The sequence below is a fragment of the Sander vitreus genome, chromosome 1 (genome assembly GCF_031162955.1).
Source record: "Sander vitreus isolate 19-12246 chromosome 1, sanVit1, whole genome shotgun sequence".
In the NCBI taxonomy this organism is placed as follows: Eukaryota; Metazoa; Chordata; class Actinopteri; order Perciformes; family Percidae; genus Sander; species Sander vitreus.
The window spans coordinates 31,483,255-31,501,564 of NC_135855.1; the positions used below are offsets into that span (position 1 = coordinate 31,483,255).

An 18,310-nucleotide genomic window follows, 5' to 3' on the forward strand; every position below is an offset into this window, starting at 1 on the left:
CTTGTGCCCGAGCTGTAAGAGGTGACATTAAGTGCAATCAATTACGCATGTGAAGTAAGTTAAGTGAAGAACTGTAGTTGGCAGGTGAAGTCAACTGATAGTAGGCTTGTGATGCATGCTGCTATGTATTTGAACAAATTTAGACTTTTAGTATAGAGTTACATCGCCAAATTTCAATTTGCTGTCTGCACTCACTGCCCCTTATGTTGAAGCATGCTGATTTACATTTGACTACAAAGTGTTTCTAATTTAGAAAAGTCAAATCTATCTTAACACACATAGTCACATGCCAATATGTGCATTTAAATAGGTATTGACTGCTGTCATCTGTCCTTCAGTCCATTGTGTCAATGAAATGATCAAGCCCTAGCACAATTACACTGTAAGCAATGGGCGATAAAAATGCTAACTAAAGTTCAGCTGAAGCTACAGTAATGTGAAGCCTCAGCCCTGCCAGGGGTACTCAGCAGTACCTACTTGCTGTGAGGAAGCAGTACTAATCACTGGACCACCGTGTCGCCACTTTAGCCAAATCAAGTGGGCATTTTCCAAAATTTGCAAATTTTCTGTTTAGGAAGAAATCTGAACCTATCCTTTAAGTTATAAGTTGTATTTATCAACTTTAACACAGTTGTTTCAACTTTGTCTTTTCTACAGTAACCACATATCCATGATTTTTTTCCCCTTTTGATTGCCACTTGATGGTCACTTGTATTTGAATGTTTGAAGTGAATGTAATTTGGAATTAAGGATTGTGAAAGCTTGACAGACTTCAAAATTAATGAGGGCTTGGCATTTGCGTCTTATGTCTCACAAGACTGATGTTTTAATTCCCAAGGTGTACATTCAGCAGTGAGCTGATTGTACCTTCTAACCTGCAATGTAAGATTTAGAAGTCTTTGCAGATAGTTCAGTTTTAGGGAACCATTGGCTCCAGCGCTCACAGTCAGAAGAAAATGTCTTCAAGACTGGCAGTTTCTTCCTTAAATCCCATGACATTTTTCCAGTCCCTGAATGAGAGAATGGATGTTTCTCAGAGAGGGGCCAACCAAATAAACCCCTCTTTGGGTCTGGAGCCACTAATCTGTAATTTAATTTCAGGCGGGTGTCTGGGCCATGAGGACACACAGTAAGGTCAAGGGCTACTGTACAGAGAGATCTGCGCTTTTGGGCACAGCCTGGGGTTTGATCAACAGTCTCATCCAGCTTAGGAAGAGGACACAGTATGTGCATGTGCTCCTGTGCATGGTTGTTGGGGGAGGTATTTCTGCACTACTTATACAAATCAGACTTGATGCAAGGTAGCTATTTCGTGTATGACAGCAACAAACAATCACAGACAAAATCCATTATTCAAAACAAGTAAAATGTTCGGGATGACTGAGCATCTGCAAACATAGAGGGATTAGCCCTAAAATAGGACTGTGTCTAACTGGGAACAATTCAACATGTCAGTGTTGATCTGCATGTAAATGAAATATTTGTATTGCTTTGACTATAATTCATGTTTTACTCATTATGTAGAATAGTCTAGTCGGCAGATAAATCAACTAATGGAAAAGTGGAAGGATGAATTTGAGCAGCATGGCTAATCCTGTGGGTGAAGAAACTCGACCTTGTTCTGCCTAAACGAGCCCAAAGTGGCCCCGGGAATGGGACCAATAATTACCAATGACCAGGCAGTTTCACCATGTCTCTTTAATGTAAATAGGCACTGGGCTATCTGACACAAACGGCTTTGGCATTCATAATAGAAAATATGGCACATGGACTTGCTCAAGTACCTAAAGAAATGCAATAAAATAACCAGTACAGGCCCTAGCCTGGAAGAGATAAAACATTCCACACCAGCAGTAGAAACTAGCTGAGATACTCTGTGTTCATTAAAAACAATTTCTTACATATAAGGCTGTCAGGTCAGTGAGAAAATCAGGGTGTATCCCATGCACCATTTGCAGTTTGTCGGAGCTTAGCTGGCATTCAATTTCAATTCCCTCAAGTTACTGAATATAGGAGAGCGGCGCACACTGACAGGTACAAGTTACTTCAGCGACAGACACTAATTAGCAAGTGCAGGAGTAATGGGAGAGCCAAGCTCCCTCCCTGGCAGAGAGACAGTGATGGCAACTAAGGCAGGGTCATCTCTTTAAGTGTCTCACTTCCTATTAGACAGGAGATCTCTGGCACATGCCCCATCACAACCCATACAGAGTGATGTCAGCGACAGAGAAAGGATCCTGTCACATCCTGTACTTTTCAAACAGAGCTTCTCCTTTGCATAGAACAACTCACTCAACTATGTTCGCTCACTGCCGCGGCCCTCCACTGACAGAAACCGAGGGGAGGGCAATAGAAAAATAATGGCACATGATGTGTTTATGTGTTTTGATGAAAACTCGAGGGAAAGTCTTAGAAAGAAGATGATGGACTCATCTTCTGCTCAGCGAGGCTTTGACATTCTGTAGGGGACGCTGGAAATAGTCTCCAGGTTGATGGATAGGTGGAGTGGGATTACCCGCCAGACTCATCTCCTACCCGCCGTCTGGCCTTGACTCCTGGAAAAAGACACAAAAACACAATACGTATAATGTCAACACTGCTCACCGTGGGAAAGGTTATTAACTTTGAAAAATAATGAAACACTGCAGCAGGGTCACAGGAACCAACAGCTTACCCAATAACTAAAGCAAGCAGAGTTAATCCCACTGGTACTACACTTGGTCTCACGTGCAGATTACTAATCATCATTTCTACGGTTATCTTTATAAATAATAGTAAAATAAATGACGAAAACAAAGCGAATGTGGTATTGTTAAATAAACAATCACACCAATAGGAAGATGGGTTTCCAAGGATGCTACAACCTTCAAGTCTCTCTCCACCTACACATCCTCCTCTCTGTATCACAAGTGTCTTTCTGAACTTCTAATGCCTCTCCTCACTCATAGCCCCTGCGGACCATCCCACCGCTGGCACAGCGAAATAAATTGTTCTCGCTGCATCATTAAACAGTTTGAATTAACTTGGGTGGAATTTAATTATGTCACACATGAAGCTCTCCTACTTGAAGCTTTTAAAAGCAATATAGTTGGCTATATGCTTGGAGGTTCGGCTTTTAGATACATTATTCAAGTCAGTCAGCTATATCCGCATGCAACTGGACTTCTAAATGAAAACAGTGGACTTGCCCATGAGGACTGATCTTTTAATTTGTGTTTCCTGGTGAGATATAAATGAGATGAGCTAATAATCAGTGCAGTGGAGATTCTGCTCGTGATCAGTGTCCTATTAAGACCCTAGCTGCACTGCATGGATCTACTTCTGATTTTGATATACCGTAAACGTGAATAGTTATGACTCTACGCACATACTCATGTTTGAAGCACTTACTGAGTCTATCCTAATATTTCATCAATCACGGGGAAATACAAAAATAGCTCTGTTAGTGAGGTTTTTCAACCTCCTAATTGATGCTCATTATCATACCTTTATTACATTTTACACATGACAGGCTGGTGTGAAGTGGATAAATCCTAAATGAAACCCTAAGGACATTGCTCACAGCTTCAAAATGTTAAAGCAAAAACTGAAACAGTAATAAAGTCTGTCATTCTAAATGATAGGAGTCTTTGCAAATAGCAAAGCTCGCTGAAGAATATCTGTTTTACGCAGCAGTGCCGCATCTGAAAGTCTGGCTTCCATTTGCTCCCTCTCAGAAGGTGACTTATCCATCACCCAAATGAACACAACACAATTTTCACTCATGCATTTTCTCATCAGATTCAAACCCAACCTATGTGCCTCTAGAGAGATCTAAGGATCTGTATTTTAAAGGGTAACCGTTTTTTTTTCAACCTGGCCCCTATTTTCCTATGTTTTCGTGTCTAAGTGACTGATGGGAACAACAATCTTTGAAATTAGTCCAGTATTAAGCAAAATCGCTTCAGTCAGCAGCAGCAAAACAAGCTACAATATAAGTTAATAGGGCAATTGTCCAGCTTGTATTTGCTGTCACAAAAGTGCTCGTTTTGCCACTGACAGGCTCAGATTAATATTCTATGGGCCTTATTTTAACGATCTAAGTGCACTGCAAGAAGTGCATGGCACAGGTGCGTTTAGGGCGTGTCCAAATCCACTTTTGCTAGTTATACGGCGGAAAAAAGGGTCCGTGCGCCGGGCGCATGGTTCAAAAGGGTTGTACTTAGTGTCTTCATTAATTCATAGGTGTGTTTTGGGTGTAACATACAATAAACCAATCAGACTCTGATTGGTTTGGGAATGGGAGATGACACTCTGATTATCAGAGTGTCATCTCCCATTCCCTTTAAAAGCCAGGCGTGTTTGTACCTTGGCGCATTGCTATTATGATGGTGGATTTGCACCGTAATATTTTTATTTTATTTATTATGTTTGTGTGCTGCTGCACTTCCCTGTGTGTGTGTAACAAGCATAGTGTGCATGCGCTGTGCATAAGCCTAGGCGCATTTTACTAATTTGCTGTTAAAATAACAATGAAATGCTGCGCTATTGACTTCAGACCAGGTTTTTGTTGGTCAATGGCGCGATCACTTTCCAGTGCAACTCAAGATAGCAATACTCCAAGAATGCACCTGAACACACCTCCCTGTAAGACCAGCATGCCCATAGGCGCAAAGATGGGCGCAGGTGCCTTTGCGATTTAAACGACGCGGGCAAGATAGGGCCCTAAGTGTCTGGCAACATTATGGAAAGGATTTCTAAGGAGGTCGACCTTTCTGTTAAAGAGTAAGATCCTTTTTTTAAACATAAAAACATCCGCGAAATTGCGTTCGCTAAACCCACCAGACTCCATGTCAATAAACTGTAATTTTAGCATCATAAAATACACTTCATTCAAAGTTAACAGAAACCAAATAAAACTATGAAAAGCCGTTTGGGGTCGTCTTTCCACTTTCCCAACCATCACAACTCTAGTTTTGGTTGAAATAAACACATAGTTTACCCATTTACATGTGACAATATGTTGGCTCTATACACGCTAGAAGTATTGCTTTTTTAAATGGAGTCTGGTAGGTTTAGCGCTTGCGACTTCAGAGCTGTTTCTGGTTAAACAGAAAGGTCTCAAAGAGGTTTTAAAGGTCTATCTCTGAAGGGATCCTTTCCATAATGGTGTCAGACACTTAGAATATTAATCTGAGCCTGTCAGTGGCAAAACGAGCACTTTTGTGACGGTAAATACAAGCTGGACAATGTCCCTATTAACTTACATTGTAGCTTTTTTTGCCACTGCCAACTGCAGCGACCTTGCTTAATACTTGACCAATGTCAAAGACTGTTGTTCCCATCAGTCACTTAAACACAAAAACACAGGAAAATAGGGTTGAAAGAAAAGGTAGTTACCCTTTAAAGAGGAGTCATGCTAGCTGTTGGGTCCAGAGGTCAGAGATGAAATGAAAGACCTTCACCAAGACACTGGATGAACATCTGCAGCACAGTAATTTGCAACAACCATACCTGAAAAGATTTTTTTTTTCTGGGATTGTTAACACAGGCAATCAAAAAGTAAAGTCCAACTTTAGTGTTTAACAAACAGCTTCTCTCTGTCTGAGAACCCAAAGCAGCTGTGGCAGGGCAGAACCATTCCTGCGCTCCAACACCTGAGACACAAGCTGATGGACAGATTCATTTACAGCAGGTACACGAGATTGCACACTAATTTCCTCGGGCTATAGGAGATTGTTCACGTGCAAGATACAGCGGCACAGTGGATTCAATCTAATGAACCGTTGTATATCCACACTGTGCCTATTACTTTCCTCATTTACATTGAAATGTAAGTGCCATATTTCATTCTCCATGTCGGTAACTTCACCCCCTTTTTTTAAAAAATAAAACAGTAGGCCCGCTGCTTTTTGACACAGACAGAAACAACAACAATCAAAGTACTTACTATCAAAGACAAACAACAGGAATGGGACTATGCAAGTAAATGTTTGGGAATAACCTTGGAGAAGTATTCAGGATAATGAGGAATCAGCTAAACCTCTGTGATACTTAAAGATCATTACCAGATGATCAAACACACCATACAATTTCTCTGTGCAGGAATGGATAAGTATACTACTCGTAGATGGTATAAAGATCTGCTTTTATGAATGCATTTACATATCAACAAATGCCTTACATGCCTCAATATACAGTAGAAAGCTGAAATGGAAATAGGATCCTGTGGGGACTGCAAAACACAAATGGTGGGGGGTGGGATAAACAGTATATCTAAACAGTGGTTGGTATCATCAGCGTGGGAAGAGATATAAGAGGTTATATTATTATTAGTATTAACCATGCATTGAAGTAGCCTTCAAGTAAACTGTGTGGTGTATGCTTCCAAATACATCACCAAATAAAGTAAAGTATTGCATTGTGTCTCTCTTCTTCCACCCCCCTCTTTTTGAAACAAGTTTTCAAGAAGTCAGTTATAAAAACATTAGTGACTTTAGAAATGTCCAATCCTAAATTAAAACATATGACAATAATAAAATCAATAAATAAAAACACCATCACTGCTGCTGTCTAATATCTGATTGGTTAAATGCTAAGGATAAGTGTCTGAGGACATACAGTAAAGTATCAGAGAGAAAAGGCTTTTAATAGTGTTTATTTTCATTTCACGTCTTCTAAAGCTGGATTATTAAAGGAATCGTATATTTTGGAAAATATACTTTCTTGCCAAAAGTTAGATGAGAACATTGATACCACTCTCTGTCTCATGGATACATATGAAGCTATTCAAGATATAACATATTAAATAGTGAGCTTTAGAGCTGCTGGGAGGTGGAACGTTGTACTGTTGAACAGAGCTAAACTAAGCTAACCAGCTGCTGGCTGTAGCTTTATACTAATCATATGGACATGAGTGGTATCAATCTTCTTATCCGACTCCTGTCAAAAAAAAAAGGAATGAGCCTATTTGTTTTAAAATGTCAAACTATTCTTTTCAATGCTAAGCATTTGTTTAGACTGTTACATTTCATTAGAGGTACATGTGTCTCATCATCAACAAAACAGTTGAATCAGAAACTCTATGTGTATAACAAGATTAGATCATCTCTTTCCTTTTCGGTTTCTGAAACCTACCTACATGCCATTGTGTGTCAACAATGTCCTACTGTCTTCCAATCTGGTCTCTTACCACTAAGGACATTACTGAACCAATAGCACGACTATACTACCGAGCACTTAAGATCCACAGTAATCTTCCAAAGTGGTCTCATCATTGCAGTGCGCTCACACGCACAAATGCTTTGACTTACCAGAACTACGTAAACAGCCATTTTATTTTCAGATTCAAAATATCTCTTTACCAGCACTTACAGTTCTTCTTCCGACACATAATATGAGACCACTACGCTTCACTAGGTCAGTTTCACAGGCACTCATTCCAGTTCCCCTATACAAAAACAACTACGGTCAGAAATCCTTTTTCTATATTTATACCAAAATTTGGAATCACATTCCCCATCACATTCAAACTATTATCATCCATCACATATTTCAAAAAGTGATATAAACTGTTTCTTCTTGATAGTCATACTTGCACACACTGACTGTTCATCTATTGTTTTTAGTCTTGTTTTTCCGTATTTAATGTTTTATTTGTTTGTATCTGTCTGGTCAATAATAATGTCCTGTATAAATGTGCCGAAATTGTGTTCGTTGTTCTATGTTCAGGAACAAGTCAGGCCCGTTTATTGTAACTTAATTGTTGCTTTTAAATTTTCCTGTGTTTGAATGAATTTTCCCTGCAGTTACTTAACACTAAACAGTGATGCAAAAATACGTCGGAATCTCTGAGGGAGCAGGCTGGGGAAAAAAAGTACAGTTGTCTGCCTCAGTGATAATTCACATAGGTCACAACGTATATAACAATGATCACTATGAATGATGCAGTAATGCAGCAGCTCTTGTTCCTCCACTTGGTCCTCATAGCAGTAAGCCAGAGTGAGGTGTCTGGCAGGTCATTCTGTTACCACTCCACTATTATTCCAAAGCAGCAGCATACATCACGCTCTAAAAATCTCACACCTTTATCAGCTCTTTTTCTACGGTCGAGGAACCTCACCCTCGACCTCTCTCCAAAAGCAGCCTGCAGCCCCCCTGGTGTTAATTATAAGAGTTTTTCCCCCGGAGCCTGGGTGGGACGTGAAAGTGCATTAATCTTGATTCTCCACTTCAGTCTAAAGGATCATTTATAGAGACTCCTGTGGTAAGCCCCAAAGGCGAGGTAACTCAGTACCAGGAGAAAGGTAGAAGGAGTGGAAAAGAAAGAGTCACATATATCCTGCGCTCACACTGGGATGCCCGCCACCTCAAGAGGCAAGTCAATCATTTTCCCTAAATCACTTATATTCTCAGTGTGTAAATCTGATATTAAGAGTCGCACAGGATGACATGCCAAGTGTCCATCTTCCACCTGTGCTGTTCCCTTGATGCAGCATGAAGGTGACTGTCACCCTATAAGCTGAACTGAGCAGAGCTAAGCAATGGCTGAAAGACTGTGATGTGTCGATGAGTTTACATTCAGCCCCATTTAATTGCACACTTTAGCCCTTCATGGGTATGCACAGAGGTCAATGCTGCATTTTGCAGTGACACCACAACCACAAACCATAGTAGATGAACATTTACCATTTTTAGTGATATTATGTATATATATATATATGTCTAGTTCTTTTTAAATAATGTAGAATATGATAATGTTTCATGATGTGTAAAAAATAATTTGGTACCCATTTTATAGCATTAAGCCATACCCTACTGTGTCTCTACACCTTGTTTTGGTCAGTACTATAGACTGTAAAAATGGAGCGATGGAAATGACACAGACACTCAGGTAATTGCTTAAAAAACACCACAGACTAGAGACATCAATGAAAAAAAGCCAGACGTAATAAACAGTGGCCTGAATACACAGGTAATTTGAAATAATGTCCAACTGGAGTAAATGAGAGTGAAAGTATAATTTCTAACTGACTGACAGGTTGAACATTCAGTTTAGTGCACCACTAATTAGCTGCATGTGATACAATCACATCTGATGTTTTAGTTGAAAGAAAACATATTCCACAACATTCTCAAATCAGTTTCATCAAGTGCATTTCAACAGCATAATTTCTGTGCACTTGATTTTGAATGGCTTGCTCCGCATGTATGATCATGGTCCTTCTTATCTCATTAGTTAATCTACTTCTACAGTGCCCATCTACTGCAAGCTCCCTTCATCTGAGCATGTGCTACTTTGCCTGCAGTCTCACGATAATGTGTGCACACTTCAGAAAGCGACACATAAAAGTAATCTCGCCATTTAATAAGCAACATGTTTAGCATCTCCCAAAACAGTGGGGGGCTGTTCATTATTTAGGTTTGTGCCATCTGTAAATTCTCTGGTGCTGAACAGATTCTGTTTGATAGCAATACTTTGTAAACAATAGGCTGGGATCCATTTAAAAACTACTACTTGTGTCTAGACTAATTTAGGTTTAAAAAACTTTATGCTGGGCAGTGTTGGTTGCCTTGAACGGAGCATTTCGAAAGTGCAAACATTCTGAGCTTTTAGAGAAAGACTCATCAAGTTGCCAAACAGTAGAGATTGTTGAATTTGACGACTGTTCAGAAAGCGTGTTTTAGTAGGTAGGAAAACTAACAGTGATTGGCCTGAGTGAGGGATGCTAATTTGTTTTATGACAATGGCCATGGCCTGGTGACCACACACAAAGCAAACCATGTCATTGCTGCAAAACATATATCTGCTGCATTAGCTCTGCTGCGGGGGTCACAAGTGTTGCTGCCTGCTGCATGTTTGCAACATTTAACAGAATTACAGGTTATCGTGGAGACTATACAGTAGAGCCAGTGCAGCCTTTTGCTATATATATATATATATATATATATATATATATATATATATATATATATATATACACACACACACACACACACTATGTATCAGTTTTCATTGCACCCTCTGATGTACTTTGGTGCATAGAGCCTTATAAAATAGCTTCAGGGAATAGATGTTTGTGCATGCAAATAATGTCTGTTTTCATTGTTGGGATAATCACTTTTATTAAAGTAGCTAGAGAACATTATTTTGCTTGTAATGGCCCTTTTTTGAGCAGTTTTTACTAAATATACATTGATGGCATATCTCAGATTCACAGTGTCCCAATTGTCTGTATCCTTGCATGCACCATTTGTGTGTTTTTCAACATCACCACACTGCTGATCTTGTACACAGTCTCTCATCTGCATTATGAGTAATCTATGTTAGTTAATTGAGCCCAGAGGCAGTTGGTTTCAATGAAGGCTCCTGTGCTTTTCTGGCAAAAACAGGAGAAAAAAAGAGCTCTCTGGAGAAGGCAGCTCTCTGTCGAGAGGCAAACAGAGCAGAACTCCTGCCGTGTTCATTAGCTGTCATTGATCAGAGATTCAGTTGCTTTGCTGCTCCAAGCACAGCTCACATATTACCAGTTTCATGTTCTAAAAAAAAATTATATAAAGGTGGATATATATATAAAAGTGGAGCCAGCACAGCATTTTCCTTGTTATATTTTATTTTTCAATGCACTATTTTGATGTGAATGGATGTTTGCCAAGGTCCTAAACAGTATGCAGAGACTGCTACGCAGCACACTTGTCCATTCCACAGTTTTCTGATATCAATATGAGCTACTATATGCGGTTATTGGCTTCCCTCAGAGGCTATCATCGCTGCAGCCTATTCCATTACAGGAGATGTACTGTAGAATGAGGCTGCGAGGTATAAAAATGCTGATAAATGGCTGAGACAAAAGCATAAATAATGCAGAGATCAGAGATACTGGAATAGCAAGTCAGACTCTACTTCAAGACACCTCTCTGGAGAGAGTCCAACGTAAGTGTCCTGTCTGACATCATCAGTGTCTGCAGGGCGTCACCTGCCACATACAGCAGAGAGGAACTGGGGGAGCCCCCCTCTGTCTCACCTAGTCCGTCACTCTTTTTCCTACCAACTAAAAAAATCATCAGAGAGCTCACATCCCATCTCGAATACCTAGCTGCAGCAGGCTGTTAAAATACATTCAAACTAGTTTTCTCCTTTTCAAATTTCACTTTTTATCTTGTCCCCGTCATTTGAGAAAGGACTCCCTTATATGCAGCCTGTACTTATAAAACCATGACAGAGTAAACCCTGAGCTATTTCTGCAAATGACTATAACAACGAGATCTATTCTTCAGAGTTTAAGTGAATATATAGGGGCAAATTAAATCAACATTTCACAACTCTGCTGAAAGAGCTGGGAAAGGGCCATTATGTAGCACTAATTGCACCTATAGGGCCTATCTTTAAAAATGGAATCTCTCTCATTGGAATTCATCGAAAGTCGTCAGGTAGATGACCGGGATCGTCCATGCTGCTCCTCATTTCACTGACTTTTCTTTATTCCTATCATGTCTGCCTTTGAATATTTATTCTCTTCTCATTTGCAGCCATCTCTGTCCAGGCAAAGGTTCTGCACAATACCAGTTTAATTGACCCTTTACACATGGAGAGAACAAAACAGACTTTTAACAATCATTGCAGTTTATGAACAAAGGTCATAACTCCAGTGCCCAAAGAACAACAACACTGATATTCAGCATTTTTATTCAAATGTTGCTGGAACCAGCATTGTTCAGACATTGTGGTTATGCAACTGTCAAAGAGTAGTATCCTTCCAATGGCAATTGCAAAGAGGGAACTTCAGACTAAAAAGATAACTTTGGAAAATAACCAGCTGATTCACCAAGTCTTCTGAAGCATCACATTAGCTTCGGCTGATTGCTGTAGACTGGAGTATGTCCTACAACAATTTATGACAGTGGTGATGGCCTGCAGGGAGTTAACTCTGCAGTGTCAGAATTAAGAGGAGGGGGAATTGGTATGACCAACCATCTCCCTACATACATAAAGGGGATGAGTATAAAATCAAGACTTACTTTAAAGAAAATCTGAAACCCCTCCTTTACATCTTGCTTACAGAATTCTGTTCTTGGAAGAATAACACATTTTATTCATTGAACACAACTACTTCTACTAATGTTTAAGTTCCCAGAACCACAAAGTTGCCATAATGATCAGTATGTAGTATCTATAATAGCACACAGCAAGTCTAAACCACTAACGATGGCAACAATCTACTAAATATTGAGAGGTAGATTTACTAACACTAGCGCAGTTTACGCTGCATCTGTTTATGCAAGTTTGGTAATAGCGCACGCTATGCTTCGTCATTTTGCGTAGTATTTATCAAACCTGACACCCATCAGCACATACTCCGCCCTCTAGCGTAATTACCGCGCCTCTAAAAGAGCAAAGAATGGGCCCGCATGTATCTATCATGGATCTTCCTACGGGAAAAAGAAAGCGCAAGCTTAAATTTAGTGACGATGAAATTGACCTATTAGTGCATGAAGTAACAACAAACCTGAACATATTACAGGGCAGAACATCCACACCCTTGGAAAAAGAAATCGATTTGGATTGCCATAACAAATAAAATCAACTCGTCATCATCTACACGGAGAGAAGTGGAGGAGGTAAAAAAAACGGTGGCAAGACATAAAGCGCAGAACAAAAGAGAAGGAATACAACCGGGCACAATCGAGGAGAACCGGTTCAGGTCCACCAGAAATAGTCTCGCTATCTACTGTTGAAGAGGTGATGCAGCAAACACTCGTTGCCGAACAGGTGAAAGGTGAGGACGACATAGATACTGCTGAGATCTCTGTAGAGAATGAAGGTATGTGTGGTCTGTTATGATACTGCTGTGTTGGCTTTATGTATGTATACATATGTTTATATCATTTATATGTCAACCCAACCGATGGGGTTAAGTCATTAAAGAGTGTTATATAGTTAAATAATCGCATAGTTGTTTATCAATGTCTGCTGCCATTGAATAAGGTAAATTTTACACACAGGAAAACGTGCTTCCTGGTTTAGACCTGCTTTTAAGAGGCGGAGAATTTCCCCCGCAGAATAGAGGCACGCTCTTTACTGGCAGACTTTGTAAATACCGCGGAATATGTAATTAGGCGCACTTTACGCGGATCCTCCCACCTTTTTGGATGGAACTCTCACTTTCCCCATGACCCTCCCACGAACGCATATTGAAAGTGCAACTTGTCTCTTTTCGCTCATGTGGCAGGCAATCTGCGACTTTACCCAAGTGCGCCCTGTTTGTAAATATCCCGCATCGGTTAAGTCAGTCTTTGCGAACAATTAACGGCTTGATAAATCTAGCCCTGAGTGTGCTGCAGTTAGCCATTTACTATGTTATCTGCCAGTAGTGAAACAATAAAAGTTTGAGTGGGTAAACATAAGTCACGAAGGAACACATATCGATAAGGCAAAGGTTTATGAAAACAAAGTGCCGCCTCACTCTGAAACTACTTAATTAAATGCAGAGCCTTGCTTTATTAAATAAGATATGCTGCACTCTGCATAAATGCATTAATCAATAGCAAAACTGCCACACAAATATTACAATAATTGATCCAGGATGATTCAGCAGCAGAGAGGTCGAGGGGCTTGCAGGATATTACCTAGCAATAACAGTCCCGGTGAAGGTCAGTGGATACTACAGTAATGACAAATGTCCTCTCTTTGACTCCTACTAACCAGACTTTATTTTGGCTAGTTACAGGAAATTACTTTCTGCACCTTCCATCATCTTCTACTCACTCATGCTGCGGCTTTATGGCAATGACCAGTCAGGGTCTAATAAAAACAAGCTGTAGCTGTCCAATAAAAAGTAATAAAAAGTATTCACACAACCGAAACTGCTGGTTATTAATGTTAGAGGAGCGGTGAAGAACAGATACAGTGGGTCCATACTGTACGCTAATGTGAGATAGAAGTAACTGTGACTCATAGACAGTGGTGCTAAAGAGCAGTATCATCTACTTTATTTTTCTCTGCCTCCTTCGCAATAGATGTGTGCCCATACTGTGCATACACACGGATACCAAATATATATATATATATTTATTTATTTATTTTTTTTTTTTTTTTTTTTTTAACCTTTATTTATTCAGGGAAAGTTCATTGAGAGGCAGCCTCTCTTTTGCAGGAACACCCTGATCACATTCACACAGTTATACATTCATACCTGGAAGCTGCCCAGTACAACCACTGGCCACTGTGCAGCTCCACTGGAGCGGTTGGAGGTTAAGGGCCTTGCTCAAGGGCACCTCAGTGGTGGTAATGAATGAGGGACAAGCGCTGCTCTTTTACTTTCCCCACCCAGATTTCAGTCAGTCTGGGGATTGAACCAATGACCTCCCGGTCACAAGCTCAAATATACACAGTACATTAAATCTGTACTGCTTCTAAGTAAGCTTCTGTGGGGAACTTTAGTACAGGTTTCCGTTGTTAGTGGAATACATTTTAAATGGTCCTAAACAGCAGGAAATATTCACCAATAGCAACATTTCTCATTTTGTCATTCTCATCTCCCATTTTTTCTAACAAAAGACAAATCAGCTACAACATCCTGTTATTACACCAGCGCCATAGAGACAAAACACTTCAACAATATCTGTCAAATCAAAATTGATGGAGTGCCTCTAAAATGTCTCTAGAAATGTCAGCATCCAACATCAAAACATGTATGTCTCAACAAAAGAGAAAATTATTTTTCTCTTCAAAAAGAAAAAGATTTGAACACAAAAATATCCTCTGCCCTTCCAACTCCTGTCCTTCGTTGGTTATTCCACGGGAGCTTTCCCAAAATAGCTCCAAGGTTTTGGGCTTTCCTGGCCTATAGAGGTCCATGTACTGGGTGCAGGGAGGTATATAGTGTCTGACACAGGCTGGCCATGGTCGAGTGAATATGGGGCCACTGGGAGTGTCCCATTTCTCTTCCCAATGGCCACAGGCACTGCCAGCACCCAGGCTCCTTTCAGTTTCTGAAATGCTGCTGCTCTTGGTCCAGCTCAGCCTGCTACTAGAGCGCAGTCATTAAAAAAATAAGGAATACTGCTACACAATCAACCTTCAGTCTGACAATATAAGTGGGGAAAATACACCATCATCCTCACTCTCTGAGTAACAACTAGTTACCCAACATTCAAAGATGGTCAAGAGAAAGCTGTTTTCACAACTGAAGACTGAAGAAATACTGAAGAAAAATGAAAACAAGAATGATGCCCCAACACCAGGTAACGACACTGAAACAGCAAAACACAACTGAGGGCCCTAAGACTCCTACAAAGATACAAACAGAGTATAAATGGATAGAGTATAAAGTGTAGGTATCCTGGTCTTCAAAGGACATCTGGATTTCTATTGGTTTAGAAAAATGGGGGTGAATAGCAGCTAAAAGAGGGAGAACTGAGGGGTCACTCATGGGTGAGTCAATCCACACTGCAGCAAAATGATCCACCTCCACCTTTTCATGTGCCCAGCAGGAGCTAACACACAGAGATAGAGGTGAAGTGATATCAGGAGTCAAAAGAAGGAAAGTACTCCAAAGATACCATATGTGGTATATTTTTTTTGCTGATTCCATGTACAATAACGCGACTGTACCAATGAGGTTCCTCTGTTTTGTCACACCATTTCCTAGATTACGATAACAATTCTCCACATTGTCCTACAGGGAGAATCCAGTTACTAATCTGTTTGTCTGTGTTCCCTGTTATCAAGACAGATAGTTCTGGGTCGTCTACTAATCCAGAACAGACCACAGTTCAAATCAAGCCAGCCAGTACCCAGATATATATCCAACTTGGAGCACCCTCCTGTCTGCCTCTTTAATATGGAGGACTCTCCAATAAAAGAAAAAATGCAAAAGGAACAAATGAGCATTAAAATGAAGGACACATGTTAACAATCAATATCAACAGTCCATTTGAGATTAGCTTGCTCACCTTCCTAACCACCTTCTTCTACTGTGTGAGAAGTGGAACTGTCCATGGCACTGAATGTCTGAGCATAGTACAAACAAAGAGTATACTTTTCTTATTACTTAATAGTATTGTTATTACTATTATTATTAATATTATTATTATTATTATTATTATTATTATTATATATTCTTTAAAAAATCATCATTGAGCATAGAATCATACTGTAAAATATTCTTTGTGCTACTATAGGGGCCATTTTTATAATTTGCTTTGTTTCTATAGATTGTCCATATTTAAGACTGATGAAGTGTCACTCAACCAACAGTACTTTAACCGATAAATATATTTTGGTGCATTTTAGATAGCTTATCAAGGGCGAGACTGCAAGGTGGGGGGTTGTGATCATGCTGCAAGTCTTCTTGTCAACAAAAAAAGTAAAACTACCACTACAATATTTTAGCATGACAAAGTTAGTGACATTATCTGTTCAACCAATGCCAACAGAAAACAAAGAATATGTAACTAATGTGCAAGTAACAGAGAATATCTCTCTCTCCTCCAAAATATAATATATTTGAATGAGGTGTACTTACATGTCATGTTCAAGACTGGCCAAACAGCCACAAAAAACAATGGCACATTGAAAGTAGCAAAAGGATGCTATAAAACTTATTTTGTAAGGCTCCCAAAATGGTCTGCTGCAGCTCATCACAAGCTGAAGTTGGCAGATTGAAAACGTCATGAAGATGACAGACAGACAGACAGACAGACAGACACGACTCACACCTTACATGTTTACCATTATTCAGACTCTTAGACTGGCTTTGAGCAGGCCAGGACATTTATGTTTGCATGCCTGATAAAATGAAATAGATTTGTCATATCAGCCAGTGTCCCTGTGATACCTAAAATCAAAATGTCAAGACTTCTCATATTCACCACTGTCTGCTGAATTAATGCAGCCTACCTAGGCTGATTACAGCAGCACTTACACATAACCTACAGAGGTACTGCATCCTCCAGAGCATTACTGCTGAGAACACCAGGCAATTGTGATAAGCAGAAAAAAGTGTGAAAACTGAGAGACACATAAAAACACAGGTGTAATTAAAGATATACATAGATATACATATTGGAATTATACTCACATTTATTCTCTTGGCCTTAGCTTTTCAGTAGTGTCATGGCTGGAAAAAGAGAACACAAACAAGAATGAAAGCTTAAGCTTAAATTCAAAGCATTGTGTCATTTAAAGATCTGTAAGCAATACAACTACTGTAAAGTGGTCGTGCCAGCATCATCAACGTACAGTAACTATTGGCTCATGGGCAAAAGCATCATTTAAGGCTTGGTAGTTGTTATTGTGTCCCTTCTTCCTTCAGCACCCCTCCTCTTCCTCTGCTCCATCTCTTTGCACCAACCTTGCCATGGCTAACAGGAAGCAGAGGGCACAGTGCTTTATTTAATTAGTCACAGCAGCTGAGTGCTCATGTGGAACCAAACAGGGAAGGCAGATTGGGGTAGAGAGATGGATAGGCACTATCCCACCGGGCCTCGCTGTGCTGTCAGAGGCGCGTAGATTACATGACAGAAGGGGGAATGAGGGGGAGAGGGGAGGGGGTTGGATGGCAGGAGGATGTAAATGGTGTCTGTACAGGGGGACTCATCCCAGGAAAAGGATTGCCTTCACTCCTGTAGCACCCCTGTCATCTCACAGAAGCACTCTTTACACTGTTACTTTTGTCTAATATGTAAACCAACCAGCAGTGGGATTGGCCTGTTATTGTGATGCACAGCACTGAGTGGTTTGACTGATTTTATTAACTGTGACAACACTCATTATTTCAAATGATTTAGGCGCTGCTATTTTTTTTTTCTATCTCTTCTGACAATGATCGGGTGGCCGTTTCCTCGCGGACCAGCAGATAACCTCTGACAGGTTGCAAAAGTAGCTCAGTGTGCAACACATATTTGATGAGTTCCTTCCTACTCAAGACAAAGGAGGGAAAAAAGGAGAGAATAAAGTTTCTCAACAACTGGCAATCTCCTTTTGGAATCTAACCCTTTCTGATGTTGAAGGTAAGCAATATATAGAAATAATATAACAAAGCAAGCACAGGAAATAACTAGGGCTGTCAAACGATTAATTGTTTTAATCGCGATTAATCACTGAAGTTCTATAGTTAATCGCGATTAATCGCATATTTCATCACATGATTAAAATTCTATTATTTTGCATTTCAGAACAGTTTTTAAGTACATATTAACAATTGAAAGCAATTTTTACCAGTGTATCTTGATTGGGAATCAAATGAATGCAAAGAAAGTTACTTTATGAACTTGATTTTAAGATTTGTAATTATTTATTTACTGTAAACAAAAGAAAAATGTGAATCTG

The 18,310-nt window shown here is 39.8% G+C and overlaps 1 protein-coding gene across 2 annotated transcripts in view; it reads right to left on the reverse strand.

Moving 5' to 3' along the window:
- Positions 1–1,679: 1,679 nt before the first annotated feature.
- cd276 (CD276 molecule) overlaps positions 1,680–18,310 on the reverse strand; it is an 80,755-nt gene continuing 64,124 nt past the window's right edge. The window contains exons 7-8 of one of the 2 annotated variants that reach the window (XM_078252435.1): positions 17,061–17,099; positions 1,680–2,555 (exon numbers count right to left, since the gene is read on the reverse strand). In XM_078252435.1, the coding sequence (XP_078108561.1) occupies positions 17,077–17,099 (23 nt within the window). In that variant the 3' untranslated portion in view covers positions 1,680–2,555; positions 17,061–17,076. The remainder of the gene's footprint in view (positions 2,556–17,060; positions 17,100–18,310) is intronic. The other variant, XM_078252427.1, reaches the window with a different exon arrangement.